We start from the raw sequence: 19,961 nt of genomic DNA on the forward strand, positions 1-19,961 counted from the left end.
AATGAATGACACCAACAAGTATTTTTATATCAAAAATGTACTGGCGTTTTGAAATTTATAAAGCTATTTTAAAGCAACTTTTCGGATACAGAACAAAAACTATTCAGTAGTATAAACCAAGTATGTTTGAACACATATTATACTAGCAAAAAGACCTAGAAACAACATTGACTGCTATTTCATTCTAATTGAAAATTACACGCAAACAAGGTGTTTATCGTGCTAACAAGAAAGAGTTTCAAACCTGAAAGTGAATTCAAAACTGGTCTGCAGAAATACAACTAATAAATAAGGTCATTACAATTCATTAAACATTACGCAAAAGATCAGAAACGTACAAAATGTATGCATAGAAAAATAAAGTGCGTGAGAATATAATCACCATATCACAAATTCGTAAATTATTGTATATTGGGGAAAACGCAATACATGTACATACTACAGGCATACACACACGTGTCCATTTTTCATAAGGCTCCCCAAAATGTAGTCTTTAATCGTAAAGATATCAGAAATGTTCATTTCCCTTTTTTGCGATTTCAAAAACATGTAACCGACAAGATGTTCATAAATCAATTATTTTACCAAGTATTTGCTTCTAGATATTAAACCACAGAAAATGTACGCCAGAATCGCGTTTACGAGTATCTGCACTCAATGGTTTTAGTTAAGAAACGATGTCTGGTGCTGCCGGCCACTAGTATCACTGAGCAGGGGCTCTCTCGTGTCTATACGACCGAGTGCACTCAAGACCTAAGGAACTGAACGAACTAAACGTTTGTCTCCTTATCGCAGAGCTACTCAGACTACTTTAGACGAAGATCAGGGATAAACTTAAAAAAATCATTATGTGAGCATTACAATAAAGCACATAGCAAATGGTAAAAGTCACAAGTTGATCGATCATAAATTCAAACTAGCTGTAAGTGGAATTCTGTCTTAAGGCAATTAAGGCATCGTGCCTTAAGGCAAATTGCTGGAACTTCCCGTACCAAAATTTTTTTTTTAAAAACGATTAGGATTTTTGAAAAAAATTTACTTTGAAAAAATAAGATTTTTGAGAAACTATATATTGGACAAAAAATTACTTTTTTTTGAAAAAAAAAAAAAATTTTTTATTTTTTTTTTTTTTTAAAAAAAATGTTTTATTTTATTTTGACATATTTTGGAAGATCTAAACTTTTTTTCAGAGCAATCGTACTGCTTTAACTGCATAAAGACGAAATATCAAAGCCCGTAAGCGCCGCGTCGCCGTCTAACGCGTAAACATTGGTACGGAACCCATAGAAATGTAAAAAAAATTTATACTTATTGTTAAAATCTCTATAAAATATTTGATAATTTGATGTGCATATGTCTAATGATCATTTTTGACCGCCAAATGGCATTTTTTTTTACTTTTTTCATCAGATCTCCGAAACCGTTAGACCTGCCTTCATGAAAATTTGATCAATTCTTTATCTTGTCAATACAAGTAAAATGTTTTTTGAAATATTCAAATCGGACGCTCCGTTCTCTTAAAAACTGAGTTACCGTTTTCGGCACTTTTTGCCCCGTATCTTTGGAACGGCTAGACCTGCTTTCGCCAAAAACTAATCAGCACGTCTCCTTATTAATACGAATCGAATGTTTTTTGAATTATTCAAATCGGTTGATCCGTGTTCCCGAAATCGTCGACGAAAATTTGTATCCGCACATACATACACACACGCACATACATACATACATACATACATACATACATACATACATACATACACACACACACACACACACACACACACATACATCCATTTTTTCTAAGGTATGCCAAAATGTTCAGAAACCTCTGAAACGTAAAGATATATAAACATTTTCATTTTCGATTTTTTTGCGATTACTATAACTTGCCCTACGGGAAGTTAATTACCAATATTAATTTATATTTACAATTGAAATTTTCAACGACGACATTTTTATCATATATTATTTTTAAATATTATATTATACAAACTCATTATTTTCATCGAACTAGTAAAGTTTATTATTAAAGAAAAATAGTAGACATTTGGAATGATCTACGTTCGTGCTGGTTTAAATTGTTATAAACTAGTGGGGCGCATGGCGTCGTGCCTTAAGGCAAATTGCTGGAACTTCCCGTATCAAAAATTATTATTTTTTTAAGAACAAATAACATTTTTGAAAAAAATTTACTTCGAAAAAATTAGAATTTTCAGAAACTATAAATTGGAAAAAAAAATACTTTTTTTGAATAAAATTAAAAAAAAAAATTATTTTTTTTGAAAAAAAATGTTTTCTTTATTTTGACATATTTCAGAAGATCTGAACTTTTTTTTTCAAAGCAATCGTACTGCTTTAACTGCATAGAGACGTTTTTCGTTAGATCTCTGAAACCGCTAGACCTGCCCTCATGAAAATTCGATCTATTCTTCATCTTGTTAATACAAGTAAAATATTTTTTGAATTATTAAAATCGGACGCTCCGTTCTCTTAAAAACTGAGTTATCGTTTTCGGCGCTTTTTGCCCCGTGTCTTCGGAAGGGACCTGCCTTCGCCAAAAACTAATCAGCACGTCTCCTTATCAATATGAATCGAATGTTTTTTGAATTATTCAAATCGGTTGATCTGTGTTCCCGAAATCGTCGACAAAAATTCGTATCCGAACACACACACATACACGCGCGCGCGCGCACACACACACACACACACACACACACACACACACACATACATCCATTTTTTCTAAGGTATGCCAAAATGTTCAGAAACCTTTCAAACGTAAAGATATATAAAAATTTTCATTTTCGATTTTTTTGCGATTACTATAACTTGCCCTACGGGAAGTTAATAATGACGCTATTCCAAATTACAAGAAAATTGACAATTCATTGTGTTTAGAATTGTTAATGAACAAATAATAGTAAAGCGTTAATAAGCTTGCAATTCACTTCTAAAATTAAACTTTTTATGATATGCATCAAAATAATACAAAACAATTTTCATTTTTTTTAGTTCTACTTTCCTATGTTATGTACATGTTATGTATTCCTAATATTAGCTGAAATTTGTGAAATAAATAACTAAAAAAACACTAACGATATATGTTATGATCACAACGCTTTTAGAATATGTAAAAAACTTAAATACTTTTAAATTAAAAAAAACCTATAATAAAACAGATATACCTATCCCCCGTTTTACACGGTACTTGTGAAAATATTTTTTTAACGTAATTTATCAATTTTAACGAAATTTTCATTCACAGGAATTTATAATTTGCTTATATCTACATTACATTTTCATTGTTTTACTGTCAAAATAGAACACTACATAATGTATGTTACAGTTACAGAATTCTTAGTAGTCCATGATCATGATGGAAATATGCAGATACGATGGTTTTTTATTTTATCATCAAATCTAAATTTTATGTGTGTATAAGCTAGTTTGTTTGAAAAATCAAAACGAAAAGAAAATGTTTGCAATAATGAATTTCTAATTTTTATTTTTATTTAGGATTTGTTATATATGTTTTATTATTCAAATAAATTAAATAAATGTTTTTGATACTAGATATATTAATATTTATTTTTCGTTCAATTTGTTAGTTAATCATATAAAAAAACTGACACAAGAGATTTTTCATAGTGATTTTCGTTTAGCACAGTGTTTTCATATAAAAGTGAGTCTTTCGAATTACACGGTTTTTAATAAAACCTATCTTCCGTGAAAAGTTTTATAGAACCTATACAACGTGTGAAAAGTTTCTTGTTTTATCTATTTATAATAATTGCATATAACATTTATAGAATTTTTATTTATATATAAATCAATAATATATTTTCAAATTTCAAATTTGTATTTGTATACACGATGTGACTCTTATGTCGCCGAGAAAATAACGAAGCTAAATTCAAGTTTTAATCTAGTTCATTGTTTGAAAAACAGAGTCATTTTTACCTTTTCAACAAAATGCTTATTTTCCGCGTATATAATGCGTATCTATAAACAATTATAAAAGTAGAAGCGAACGATTAAGTTCGAAATTTGTCATTTGATAAGGGCATTATCTCGGCCGAATGCTCGACAACAGTGCTCGAGACCTATGTGTGCTCCGCAAGCGTGTAGTCCGATAATGGCGCATTATCAGCTAAAGTAATGACTGCCCTGCGCAGTCACTGTAAAAACTATATATTTCTGGCGTCTGTATCGAAAACCTACATCGTTTCTGGTTTATCTATAACAAAAATATACTACATACACAGACACTTGCTCAAGGCAATATTCCTTAAATAGAAACAAAATTTATCACTTTTCGAAGCACTCTCGTTTCTGAAAGAGATAATAAAAATAGACGATACGTCAACTATGTTTAATATATTATAAGAATACAATTTACATTTAACTTTATACAGACTATAATTAAGATATAAATGCAATTACGCAGTAAGAAAATATTCATTATTATACGAGTCGTTAATTTGTACAGTTGGATTATAATTGAAAAGCTTAAAATAAATCGAAAAAAAATATCCTTTGAACTAGCTCCTTTATCACAAGAACATTTTGAGACTAACAAAATTAATTACATTCTACTAAAGTGTATGTCTTCATAACTAACTAATAGAGTATTATAATAATTATAAACAAGAAAATTCATTCAATAGTGATATGCCTTTCAAGTTTACCTAGTTGTGTAATGATTCTAAATTCATGAAATCAGCAAATAAATAATTGAATTTTGTTGCTTCTTTAAAATTAACTTATACTAGCAAACTTAAGACGTCTAAATCACAAATGATACTTTTGTTAAAGTAATTAACTAATTAATAGTAACAACAAACAAAGGTGCCAAAATTTCGGTTCTTCGAATTGTGAAAAATGGATTGTCAAATATATTTTATTAATAATAATTAAAATTAATTAAAAAAATTCATAGTTATATTGAACAAAGCAAGACTTATACTTCTAAACCGTTCAATAATCAGATTCGTAAGCATAATCGTCATCACCGTCGTTTCTATATAACATAGATGCTAAGCTGCTATGTTCCTCTGGTTTTGCAGGTTCTGGATCTGGTTCATAATAATCTTCCTCTAATTCTTCTTCAACCACTGGCGGCTGAGGAGGCTCTGGTTCTTCAGCAGGTTCTTGAGTTGCTACAGGAAGTTGACTGGTAGCAGTCTTCCTTTCTACAATATTCGGTAACTTAGTACTCTTCCTCGGTGCTTTCGATTTTGGCGTGATATCAGACGTCGTTGAAGATGATGCATACGATTTTATTACGGGAGTAAACGTTTCCATTGAAACGGATTCGTTCGCTTGTTTATTTGCATCCTCAGCCAGAGTAGACTGCGTTAAACTCTTCAAAATATCATAGTTTATTTTGTTCGAAATTTTCTTTTCCTGCAGCATTTTCTCGATAGCCTCAGCTGCTGTAGCCGAAGGTCCTACGGCTTTTTTCTTTGTTGATCTCCGCTTCTTCTTCTCTGGCTTACCTTGTTCTTTCTCTTTTTCCGCTCTTTCTCGCTTCGCTTCCTGTTCAACCAAAAAGTCCTTATTGATCCTATTCCATACTTCTTCTTTATTTTTAGATTCAACAGGCGTTAAAAGGTATCGATCTATTTCATCGTCATCAATCAATTCTAAATCGGATTGGCTATTGGCAATTTCTTCCTCTTCTCTTTTCTTCTGACTCTCAAGTATTTGAGAAGGGGTCATAATCATATCTGCTATATTTGGCGCTAATCCCGATTTTGGTGTCGGTAGAGGTGCGTCCGGTTCTTTGTCGGTATTAATAATTTCTTCGATAACGTTTATAGTAGACTGGCTGATAAAAGTATCTGTGTCAGAACTCGGATCCGGCGAATTAGATACATCAGCAGGTCGCTTTCGTTTTTTATTCCGGAGATCATTTTCGATTTGCCTGTTGATTTCTTGCTGCAAGGCTGTAAATTCAAGGTTATCTTCCTCTTGAAGTTTTGCTAATCTTTCCTTATCCTTTTTTCTAGCGGCCTTAAAAGCCGGAGGATCTTGCTCGGCTTCTAAATCAACGGTCATAAATTCGTCTAATGTTAGAGCTGAACTCGGAGTATCACCAAATTCCATTAATCGTTTTCTTAACGTGGTTTCATGCACTTTTACAATGCGAACTACATCTGCTGGAGCTCGACTAAAATTATGCATGCGAGCTGCAATTAGCAAAGCCGCACCGCATAGACCAGATGGTCGTCTACCAGAATGTATGCAATCGCGTTTCATACGCTGCACTAATCTCAAAGCGGTCATCGACACTTCGTGTGTTTTCTCGCCAAAGTCTAAGCGATTAGCAAATCGCAAAATGTACAAACACGGGTCGATGGATGGTATTCTGATGCACAATGCCTGTGAGATCTTCAAGTAGATGCGGCCAAGTTCGTAACAGCATATCTGAAGGACATCGCTGATATCAATGAGAAGATGTGCGGTTCCTTCTGTCCGACACGTGATGTAAACGCAAGCGGCATGAACATGCGCCGATGAGCGGCCGCGCGTCAGCTGCCTCGATAATGCCATCTTGAAAAAGTTGCATGCCATATCAATGCAATGGTTATTGAGACGCAGCTGCTGGCACAGTTGCGTGATGCCTTGCCGGGCGCGTCGCAGCGTTATCTCACGTGATTCAGTGCCGATTCCAACGTTGAATGAGGCGCCATAGCCGGTCGCACCACCCTTTGATTCCGCGGAAACGAATTTACCTAGTGCGCTCGACGCTCCATGTGCATTTTCCTCGAATTGAACTTCGGCTACGATTATATTATCTTCAAGTACGGAACCGCAATTTGTACATACTGCATCACCTCGCGCAGTATCCACCTCGATATCGGTGGACCCACAATTTCGGCATTTCTTACCAGACATCTGGAATTTAATTCAACAAGTGCAATTTAGTATAAATGAGTATGATATTTTTTAAATACAATATAAAATGATCATAAACATAATTAAATATGAGTAAAATGAACATAAGAAGCTAAAGTAAACATGCGTGTGAGTAAATTATTACATGCAAAATAATAAACTGTAACTTTACAAGAGACGATTTCTTACGTTAGTATCTAAAAGAAAAAGCATTGAACAAGAAAGATGAAATGAGTTTTAGTGATACACAATATTATCGAATTTACGAAGACATAGTTTATTAACGATTGCATATGTAAAACCCGACGCTGCATACTTGTGCTTTGCATTATTTCAAAGAAAACGAAAATTCCTTAAAGTTTCAACATAACTTTATTTAATAGTCGCTACCTTGAGATCTCACATTTATCTACAGATTTAATAATATAGTTTACATCTCGCTAAAATATATACTAGAGAATGATCAGATGCCTACACTATACTTACTAGATATTACAAAACGAACATGTGTGTTTATTCATAATTAATTACAAATGGATGCATATAAAAACTGCATGATTGGTATAATATTTCACATGTTTTATATTTACAATGCAATGCAATCGTTTGTGGTATAAATTAATCGCGAATGCAGCTCAACTATTCCGAATACATGTCATTGATAGATAAGCCGATCACATAAACGTAATCCCGGCGGCTAATCGGACATTTTACATGTGGAATGGTCACAAATATTGTACATTGGAGCGGTTTCCAAACTGCGATGTTCGACCGTACCCTTGTAAAGTGTATTAAGAAGATAATATATCAATAAAACAATATTTTCATATCGTATCAAATGATTGATCTTTTTTTTCGTTCCGTCTTAAAAACTTGGATAGTAATTTTAAAATAGTTTGCATTCTATTTTATATTTTTAATAATTTTTTTCTAATTATACTTACATTTTGAACAATTTTCAATTATTACTGTTAGTAAAGTATTAAATTTATTCATTGCCTTGAACGCAATATTTCCAATACATAAAAGTATAATGACAATTTATGAAATGAAAAATTACTAACAATAAATTTTTTAACAAAAAAGTGAAAAACCATTCAAATAAACAGAATATAAACCAAAAAAATGTATAAATCGCTAAACTTTTCAAAAAATAACATGAAAAATAAAATAGTTAAATAAAATATGATTTTAGCCGTCATTACTATTCCCGCATTGGAAGTTATGAAATATAAACCCCAATCCCTTGTATTCGAGATTTATTTATTCATGTATTCGAGCGCTATTTTGGGTTAGGAACCTCTGCCTGAAATATCAGTACAGTACTCTCGGCTTCAATTCAAACAAAAAACCATTGCAGAATTTTTATGCATAATTCATGCACAACGATATGTGATATATGACGCGGCGGTAGAAAAGCGACGATAATTTTACACGTGTATAAATACTGATTGTGCGAATTCAAATTATGACATCAATGAATTTATAATAATAAATATGCGTATGCGCGATATGTATATCAATATAAACAAGTTCCTAAGTGAATCATTAATTATTTAAAACGTTAAATGCATTTTCATTATTGCATATGTCAAAATTTATGAATCAAATATTTAAATGACAATTTGACTACCTATTAACTGTCAAAATAATAGAATACATAAAATATTAATATTCAGCATTGCCGACACTTTGAAATTAACTTGTGGTGCTTGGCATCGTGCCTTAAGGCAAATTGCTGGAACTTCCCGTACCTTTTTTGAAAATTTTGAAAAAAATGGATTTTTGAGAATTTTGAAATTATTAAAAAAATGACTTTTTTGAAAGAAAAATTTTGATTTTTTTGAAAAAATTTAATTTTTTTTTAAAAGCAATCGCGCGTTATGAACGAAATATCGAAGCGCGTTACAGCCTAATGATTAAACATTGTTACGGAACCTATAAAAATGTAAACTAAATTTGTACTTACATTACAATCTCTATGAAATACGTAATATTTTGATGTGCATATGTTTAACGATCATTTATTACCGTCAAATGATTTTTTTTTTACTTTTTTTTCAAGCTAGACATGCACGTCTCCTTATCATTAGGAATCGAATGTTTTTTGAATTATTCAAATCGATTGATCCGTGTTCACGAAATAGTCGACAAAAATTTGTATCCGAATTTTTCATTCATTTCATTTCAACTGGACTCGCATTCGAACCCATCTATAGTTGAAATTACTAAACCTTATGGTACAAGGAAACGACAATGGCCTTTAGACTTAGTCTTAGATTAGGTCTAATATAATATTATTATAGTAATTGTTAAACTGAGAAGATCTCATTGGAGCTCTTCTTAGGCATCGCTCTTACATTGTCATTTTAGCTCATAGGAATCTGTATGTATTTCTGATTGCTAAATAAAACGAGTTAAAAAAAAAATTCATTTCAAAAAATTTCTTTTTCGATTTTTTGCGATTACTATAACTTACCCTACGGGAAGTTAATAAATATTCCAATAGTGTTGAAGTATCTACTTTACAGTTAAATGAAAAGTTAAGTAACAATGGCAATGCGTAACATACTGCTTAGCGCGTAACAAGAATATTATAGGGAAGGCATCACGAAAGGCCAAGAACTTAACGCCATTGAATATTTTACACGCCTATCTCGTTCAACTGATTGAGTGCGTATAGATTGAGGAGAGCGTGGCGTCGTGGGGCCGATGCAAAAATAAGTTTAGCCGATTAAGCCAGTAAAATTCTTCGCATAAGCACTGTTTTCCCTTGCAATAACGGTTGATACAGCCGTTTGTACACCCACGCGCGCGGAGAACAGATACAGAGCATGTGTTGTGCCGCGCGAGACCGCACGACGAGATAACGGGGCCGCGATAACGCGCGAAATATGACAGCAGCGACGGTCCTTATCGGCGCTATTTATATTTTTAAAGAACGCTTTTATATTCGCCACGGTCGTGTATTTTCTATAAACAAAATTTCGAAATTGCCGATGTCCCGAAAGACTACGCACGGCGCGTGTGTCAAACGGAACAATGTTGCGAAAGTGTGATACACCGCCTACTGGAAAAGCTTTTTTTCTTCTGAAAGGGCTCTTCGGAAAAGCCTTCATATGGTATAACGTGGATTTAGACTCGGATTTTGGTTTGCGTCGGCCGCCAACGCAATGACACAGACGTACGTTACAGCACTACGGTTACGGCTATCTCTCACTGCTGCTGGCTTTTAGCGAATTGTGAGGGTGTAGTGGATCACCGGCATGTAATACAACTACGAAAGAAAGCGATGCTAAAGTCTATTTTGCTTTTGTAGGAGGTAACGCAAATGCGATTTTAATGTTTTAAATGTCTTTGCGAGCTTACTGAATGCATTGATATTGTGATGAATGCTAGCGGTTAGTACATAAACGCTGAAAATATCAGTCATGATCTCGCATCTGATACATCATACCGCCATTTAGAGCATTAACGTATAAATGATTCAGTGTTTTATTCAAAACTCAACTGCACATTTAAACGCAGGATCACATTATTGAAAAGTAGTTTTTATAAAAAAACGAAATCCATAACTGTAATATAATTTCTTTTTTGTTTTACATATTTGCACCTACAGTAGAACTCCGATTATCCGAATCACTTTCAGAAAAAAAATTGTCCAAAAAAAGTCTAAGTTACAGTTAAAACAGCTTACATTGACGGAGATGTTTAAAAAACAATGATTTTTATTTCTAAACTTGTACATAAGTACATTTTATTTATATTTAAAACATGTGAAAATATCAGGTTTCTTTCATTTAATTCAATAAAAAAATAGTGCAATATCAAAACGTAACTTTATTTCTCTCCAATGGCAATTTTTTTAAAAAAAACTCCGATTATCCGAATATTTGATTATCCGAATGGGTCCCGGTCCCCATTAATTCGGATAATTGGAGTTCTACTGTATTTCATCATGAAACATCAGCAAATTGTTTGTAGTACTTAGAATGACTAAATCGGATGCCAATCTTAATTGGATGTCCAGGCATGACTCCAATAATTACAACAATATTATAATAATCATGTCTTTGCGCACAAAGAATCTGAATGGAATAAGGTAGCTTACGAGAGTGAACTATATTCTATTGAAGGTTGACATGTACACAAATACTATAAAGAATAAGAACTTTGTATCGACTATATCGAGAATGAGACTTGGGCACACGTTGTGCTATATCCACCTTTAGGAAGGATAGAGTTCTTACAAAATTATATGTGCCAAACTGAAGAAGACCAGAAACATTGGAACATATCTTGCAGGAATGCAGAAACCACGAGAGACAAAGCAAAGGAGGAGGAAAGCTGCTGGAGAAAAGTATCGGTTTTGCAGTAAATGCGCAAGTCTTCATTGATATCTACGATATTGATATGTACAAAATTATATATAATTTCTTTTATAATAATAAGATTGTTTATAAGATTAATTTATAAACACAAAAAATGTACATGCTAAAATGGTCAAAAAATTTATAGTCAAATAAAATTAAAATTAAAAAAGTTGACAAGTCGATAGTATGGCTCTGAATGTTTAATGGTGTATTTATTAGCAACATTCTACATATAACATTGTCGTACTAATTTAATTCTTTCGGCTCGGATACTGCCGATGGAATCTCGGAAATCGCGAGTAGTAAGTGTTAAAGCTCCACTAAATATAGAATTATGATACTTGCTAAAATAATAGTTTCAATAATAGTAATATAACTATATGTCGTTATTAGGAAGAAAAATAGATCAATACACACATTTACTAAAACTCCCTTCTCAATACTCGTAGTCGCAATGGTGAGTTATTCTTTCATTGTATGAAGAGAAGAATGAATCAAGAACAAACTTGAACCGATTAATAAAAAAGTAACACCACGAAGATATTAATCGAACACATATTTCTCACACGTTCAAAACCCGAGGGACATGACGACAGTACGAGAAACGCCGACTTTGGCATTTCATACAGAAATAAAAAAGAAGACTTTTTACGATTACTTGAACCTGACGAAGAAAACTAACACAGATATATAAAAATGATATTAAAGATTTATTATTTCTTATATTCGTGAAGTATATTTTAAAATGAATATCTTAAAAATTCATTCCTATTCCAAATATAATTGATTGCTATAAAATTGATACTTCACATTAGATAAATGTTTTAAGCCTTAATTTTATAACTTATGTGAACTATCAATTTGCACTAATCTAATTTTTTTTTGATTACTATGAACCTTACACTTGCAGAAGAATCAGCATAATTTCTATTAGAAAATTTTCTGACAATATAAACAAAAGTTTATATTTTATTAACACAAATTAAAAACCTAATATTTTATTAACGCTATTATTACTAGTAATTTAATGACAATAATTCAATTTGAACTTATACAAAAATAAGTTGTATTTCTTTAAATAATTAATATTAATAATTCCGTTGATGCCTAAAATAAGCGTTTATAAAGTTTTTCATGTGACACATTTAATTACTCACTTCATTAGCATCTATGTAACCGAGATATAAGGTCGTATAAGGTACCCGAAAAAGCCGTAAAAATTATCTCTATTATATAACTCGTACATAAAAATGGGCGTAATAAAAAAAGGCATAAAATAGAATTCGGGGCCACTCCTTAGCACCGAATCGTCTAGCGTTTGCTATGACAATTCTTATTACCAAAACAAAAGTTTTCGAGTTAAAGTAAAAAATGTAAAATATTGAAAATGTAAAAGTTGTCTATTAAAATACGTTTATCAAGAAAGCTTTTTTCTGCTACTGTACAGCCAATAGTGATACATATTGAAAAAAATATTTGAAGCAGACATACATGAGAGTTATGAAACTCTTTTACCGGAGGGAATATAGACATGCATGTAAGATGCAAACAATTATTTGACTACAAATTTACTACAAGAACTTTATGGACAATAATATGAAAACTAAAATGAACGTGGTAATAATGAGCTACAAAATTTATCATTTACCTCAATGCATTGACAAGACTATGATTTGAATATATGAAGAAAAACGTTCTGTTTTATACGCGGTTATTTTAGGCTTAAATTGTATTTCGGAATCAAATTGGTCAAATTAGGCGTACAAGAAAAACTAGTATTTTAGGTTATCATTTTGACCAGTAGAAAATCAGTGATAGAAACGATTTTATTTTGGTAAAATGCATATCAAAGTGCATGATGAATAAAAAATGACTGTGGTGTCAAAGAATAAATAAATAAGCACTTCTTTCATCAAACAACAATAAATGTGACTATTATTTAAAAATAATATTGTCAGCATTAACATACCAATATACATATATCTTCATGTTCATTCATACATTTTTTATATATGTCATGAAATGATCTTTGCAGATAAGCAAAAAGCCTAAAATTACTTCGTCAAAAAGATTGTTCAAAGTCGATTACATTAAATGATTCTTTAATTGTCGACCACCCATATACAAAATGTAGATTGTGAATTTCAAGTAAACGAAATATTAAATTTCAAATTATGCAATGATTGGAGTGTCCTTACTCAATTCCATTGAGCAGCCGATGACGCAAGAAACCAGTCAATGAAAAGATCATGTCCCTGAACTACGTACTAAAATGAATGAAAAAGTGCATCTCAAAACAGCATATTGCAAAGTAACTGATTGCGAATTGCTGTACGATAAATAAACTAAAATGCTTTTGTTAGAGTAAGGTGTGAAGAGTTTTATAGCGGCCATAAAATATGCACATATTGTTATTTTTCATTAACGTTTAGAAAATAAACTGTAAAAAACCAATGCTTAGAAGAGACATTAAAAAAACTGAAACGACCTCTATTGCGTCATCTCATAAAATGATGTAAATTTGAATCGACACCAGAAGATTGAAATAACTTGATATCGTGCAACAGAGATATCCATTTTCATTTAATAATATAGATCATAATATGTTTTCAGGTAAAAATAAACCTTAATGGCACTGCAGAAACAAATTAAAATTTCAATTCAAATCTATCATCACTATTAGAAAAATGAACTCGCCCGTAGGAAAGCGGTTAAGAGCGACGGGACTTGATTCAGAGGGGGCCCGGGTTCGATACCCACTTCGAGCAGCCTGTGTCAGGCTGCAGTGACAACAATTTTCACTTGGAAATATAGATAGCAATACGTTTCCAAGTAAAAATAGCCCTCACCCGGCATTGCTGCACCAATAAAAAGTCAGCTCTATTAGATAAATTCTGATAATAAAATGATCAAATAGAGATGGATTGGGTTGCCATCTAAAAATACGAAGTAAGGAAGAGTTTGAAGCCCAACAGCTCATGGGATGTAAGGTTCTGATTGCTGAAGATATGAAAAAAAAACTATTAGAAAGAAGAATTATTGGGTTGCCCTCTAAAAAAGCGAAGTGGAGGAGAATATCATCAAACAGCTACTAATAGAACTTAAGAACTTAATAGAAGTTAATCAAAGAAAATAATAGAAAAATATATATTCAAATTGTATAATCTGGCTGGTAATTTTTGTAAGATAAAATATTTAGATACCAGTTCAGCTTTACGAACACGATTTATTTCTGCTTAACCGTTGGTTTGACAAAATTAAAATAGGTACAACATTAAACTAACTCGAGGTTGTATATTTAAACTATCGTTAACATTTGAATAATGTCCCTTCAGTGACAGCTTATAGATGCTATACTCGATGTATGTTGGTTTCAAAATTTAAATCTGCATATAGTTAAAGTTAGACACATAATAAATTGAGTTGTGTTATATATGTATTAAGATAGCAAACAGTATGCTAATTCATTCAGATATGCATGTGCTGACGCGGAAATCTCTACGCCGTGAGCTTTGCATATACGTTTCGGACATTGCAAATGATTATTTAATGGAAATCACATGAACAGAATAGAATAAAATGTTGATGATGCGATCCCTTGAAATAATTAATCTGAGAATTATATTTAAACGTAATAAAATTTAAAACGATATCTAGTTGAATAGCCGTTTTACTAGATCTTTTTGAATTATAAATAAAATTCAGCTTGAATTATAACTTCACAATGTAACAACAATAATTGGTACTCGTTAACATATATAGGTATGAAAAATAGCGCAAAATTATCATACAGGTATTTATTTATTATTTATCTCTTCCTTTTATTATATTGCATCATTATCAATTCAAATAAAGCGCCTTTTCGCAAAATTTAGAATGATTCACACAGCGTTAAACCATAATATCAAAATTTATCTGAATTCACAATACATATATTTTATGAAAACATATTGAATAAAATGCTGGAAGAGTAAAATTGCACAAATCCTATTTATCAAAATTTGAGAACACTAACACATTCCAATTTCCATCTCTTGTAAAATAAAACGAACAAGAAAACGACAGCAATGAACGTCTATTTTCAAGTAGCCAATACTATATATTGTCTCAACTTGTATCGAACGAGACACAAGTCGAAATGCTATTTCTTCAAATCTGTTCGACTTCCACACAAAACATATTTAATATAAAAAAAAATCCTGTTAACACTATTTAGATTTATTTATCGTAAAACCACTCAAATTTAAAAAAAAAAATTATGGACCATTAATTTGATCCAATAAATTGTATCTAATAGCAATCACCCACTAGGATAACTACTATCTGTAATAATTATATTTAATTAATGTAAACCAAATAACTAATAACTCATAGAATGTAATTGATGATCTGATTGTTATTGTTAAAAGAAAGAAAAAACTCTGTTTTAAATATTACATTGTCTTAGAAATTCATGTTGATTACTTTAAAAACAATGGTTTTGTTATTTCAAACAAACTAGCTTATGCAGACATAAAATTTAGTTTTGATCATAAAACTTGTAGTTCCCATCTTATATACATATTTTCTATTATAGACATAGACTAAGAATTCGTAAGTTCATTTTGTAGTGTTAAATCATCATACTACGGATATTATTTTAATGTAAATTCTATCCTTTGCACTCTTATTTATTTAAATTTATGTTATTATTTATCATAATTGCTAGATGTTAATTATTTAACAGTTGTAATAAATATTGTAATTAAAAAAAAATGCAGTGTTTTATTCTGATAGTAAAACAATGAAAATTTTATTGTAGATATAAGTAAATAATAGTTTATTTTTTATAATTTCGTATAAATGCAAAATTAATAAATTTCGTTATTTTTTTAAAAAAAAACATGTAAGATTGAAAACGTGTAAAACGTATACCATGTTAAACGGAGGATAGGTATGTATATATACTAGCTGACCCGGCAAACGTAGTCTTGCCATAAAAATATGTCCAGTATGATAATAACTAATTGATTACGAATTGGTATATAAGCGAAAGGGGCAGCTAACAAAAAACATAGTTTATCCACTGCAAAGCACGTCACACATAAATGTTCCTGGATAATATTCATAGTCTTTGGAAGAACCAACCTAATCTAAAACTCATTCTATTCAAATTGAATAAGCACATTTACAGTTTCAAGATTTTGATACATTATTATTGCGCTTTTTATTTTATATAGATTTTATTAATATAAAATAATAATATAGATTTTATTTATATTGTGCATTTTCTTCCTTATATCTATGTCAGAATAATTGTTTGTAGTAATTGATTTTCAAACCGACATATTACATTAACCGTATGTATCATTTTCCAAGAATGCTCACAAGATTTCAAAACCATTACACTTTACGGCCCACGGAAGCATTGAGATTGCCTTATATATAGTAATAAGACAATAATTTATAATATATAACAAGTATACATAACAATAACTTATGCAAGTTCTTAGTTCACTATTAATTATTGAAGATTTAATTAGAGAAAAATAATAATTACAAAACTACACTTATAGAGAGATCCAATTAACCGATACCGTTATATTCATGCTTGAGTAATAAGTGTACTCATTCTACATTGCTATAAAATTGTAAATAACGACTCTTGTTCATTGCTACCGCATCTAGTATCTTCAGCTTGTATTAAGCAAATGTGTTATTTAAGATGTCATCAATATAGCTGAAAGCAGTAAATTGCTATATAATGCTCGCGATGCTAATTTTATACCCAGTAGTTTAGAAACAACATGACGTTAAATGCAAACCGTAATATCAGCGCAACATTGCACTGGCATATGCAAAGTAAACATCTGGCTAAATTATTCCTATTATTTTAAAGGATTATAAAGCATCAAATAAAAAACATACATGTCTAAATGAAACATTTAAAAAAATAAGCGGAAATCGTAACAAAAAAATTCTCGATTTACTGCAATATGCGGTACCTACCGAAAAAAATCGATGTAAAATTTTCGCAAAAAATACATAAAGGTAATGTGATTAATGGGCAAATTCTGCCGTAAAATAGATTAATGTTATGGCAAGGCTATGTTACGCAGCGTTTTTTCCTATAAAATGGTACTAAAAACTATAAAATGTTTATGCGGTTGCTGTGCAGTCAGGCGTTTTAGATAAAAAAAACCTTAGAAAACGCACGAACGACAAAAAAAGGATTTTAACATTAGTGTGTGGCATAATAATATGAGTGAAGTTACAGTTTTTTGTGTGAAACGATCGTACAGCAAATACATAGTATTTTGACAGTTTTTAGTACCATTTTATATGAAATACGCAGTGAAACATAGCCTTGCCATAACATTGGTCTATTTTACGGCAGAAATGCCCCGTAAGTTAATTGAAATTAAAAATCTTCACTCATATATTGAGGCATACATTGAATACTTTTATTTCACTATATTTTTTTTTCTTTTTTTTTCTTTTGTTTATATTTTTTCATTATTATATTTTAATTAGCTCTAGTAAATACGCCACTGGGGATATCTACTAATTTGTAATCAACTTCATTTTACCATATACTTGTCAGTATTCTCTGCTTAATATAATAATATATACAGATTGCAGAATAAAATTGAATAAAAAAGAAAATAATATATATTGAGGCGATGTGGCGGAGTGAAAAATCAAGGCCCAATAATTAAAATATAGAATAATAATATTTTTATAAAATGTTAAATAAAAAAAAAATTAACACGTTAAACAATTGTCCATGGCAATAACAGTGCCCGAAATCACTTATTTTTATGAATAAGATAGTTGCAAAATAAGAGAGTTGCAAGTTGATAGATAAATATAGTTATAAACTTTCATGTTGCAACTAATAAAATTAAAAAATAAAAACAAAATGATTATTAATACATAAAGTATCATAATAATGTACAATTACACAAAAAAATGTGATACTTCACTTCTAAAATGCAAAATAACTGAAAAAAATTTCCGTGGACATCAATTCTACAGCGAATTATTTTTTCTGTATACATACTTGATTAGGCATACTTAATGTACAATTTTTTCTTTTTTATAATTTTATTTGAACAGCGATCAGAACTTATGGGTTCTATGAGCTGTTGTGATAAATATCTTACAAACTACGTTTGTTTTTATTACAGGTGGCAACCCAAACAGTTGTCACATCTCTGTATGATAATTTTTTTATTACAATCTCTGTAATAGGGCAAGTATGGTGCAACAATGCCGAGTGAGGGCTATTTTCACTTGGAAACATTGCTATTTATATTTCCAAGTGAAAATCGTTGTTACTGTTGCCTGACAGACAACAGGCTGCTCGAAGTGGGTATCGAACCCGGGACCTCTGGAACAAGTCCCGTCGCTCTTAACCGCTTACCTACGGGCGAGCCCCTTAATGTACAATAAAAGCAACGTTATAGTATTATCCATATAAATATTATTAATTATAAATAAATTGAATGTAGGCAATGACATTTTAAACGTAAAAAGGTAAATTTATTATATATATTCATATAATATTGCCTTCTACATATGTATACTGATAATCATATAATAATAATAACCAATAATATAGTACTAAACCAAATACGTGTGTATGTACAATTCGTACAATATGTACGGTTTCATTGCAAAGTTAGCCAGGTATTCAGAAATATAGAAGTTCACGTCAATATTCATTAAAATTCAGAATATTAAGGCAATATCACGGTGCGCGGCGTTTGACAGTCGCGAGTTTTAGTGGTGTTATACGACAATATTCCGGGGCTTAATTCAGTCGGTTTTATCGCGATTATCAACCCCGGATTTATTCAACTCGAAGCCCGAATGCCGAAACGCAATGAAAATGCCGTACCGCATTTTCCGCGCAACGGCGCAACTTTTCACTGCGCCGCGACTGATATAAAACGCGAGAGCTTTATGCCGGTCAAATGGAATTTATAAAGGAACTCACGTATATGGATGGTACAAAACGGTTCACATAAAATTACTCTGCACAGATTTTCGCCGTTAGCGAGCGAATGGTCAATAATTCTCGGCAAAAGCTTAAAATAACATTTTGATCATAAACGATTTATGTTCAAATTTATCGATGGATTATAGGTGTAGTTTATGTGAAAATAAACAATTCAATACAGAACAATATTTCGGACGTAGGCTATAGTGTTTGGATCATATATTTTTAACTAAATCAAATTTTGAACTAAAATTAACTTTTAAATTAAAAATCAACTTAAGCAAACTTCCGAATAGCGGTATGGTATGTTAAAAGGCAACCCGACTATTAGCCTATCACTATATGATATTATCATAACTATAATTTCTCTAAAATTGATGATGTAATTTTAATTTGACGCAGCAATGGAAATATATTTCCATCAATATTTCCAATAAAAACCAATGTTTCTATTTCTTCTGAATGTCTCCTGGAATCTCCTGGTCAAAAGACCTAAAGCTCTAAAAGTAAAGCTCAACCATATATAAAAGAAAACTATAATATTTTGCCTTAACCCTTTCGATACGAGAGTGTTTTTCGCAGGAGTGCCGTTGTTGAACTAAACGGACCATTATCAATAAATAGGTGTGAAAAAGTTCAAAATTACGCTTGTAATAAACTAGAAATTATAATTGAAGCGCATTCCATAAATAACTAAATGTATA

The 19,961-nt window shown here is 31.2% G+C and overlaps 2 protein-coding genes across 2 annotated transcripts in view; both read right to left on the reverse strand.

The window, feature by feature from the left end:
- Positions 1-19,961, reverse strand: part of LOC113378299 — a 316,796-nt gene that overhangs the window by 279,491 nt on the left and 17,344 nt on the right. The window lies entirely within an intron of this gene.
- LOC113378298 (transcription factor IIIB 90 kDa subunit) overlaps positions 4,866-19,961 on the reverse strand; it is a 177,233-nt gene continuing 162,137 nt past the window's right edge. The window contains exon 4 of the mRNA XM_026618832.1: positions 4,866-6,900. Within this exon, the coding sequence (XP_026474617.1) occupies positions 4,978-6,900 (1,923 nt within the window). The 3' untranslated portion in view covers positions 4,866-4,977. The remainder of the gene's footprint in view (positions 6,901-19,961) is intronic.

This window comes from Ctenocephalides felis, unplaced genomic scaffold (genome assembly GCF_003426905.1).
Source record: "Ctenocephalides felis isolate EL2017-DRISC unplaced genomic scaffold, ASM342690v1 CF-g0.4_SCAFFOLD_01886, whole genome shotgun sequence".
In the NCBI taxonomy this organism is placed as follows: Eukaryota; Metazoa; Arthropoda; class Insecta; order Siphonaptera; family Pulicidae; genus Ctenocephalides; species Ctenocephalides felis.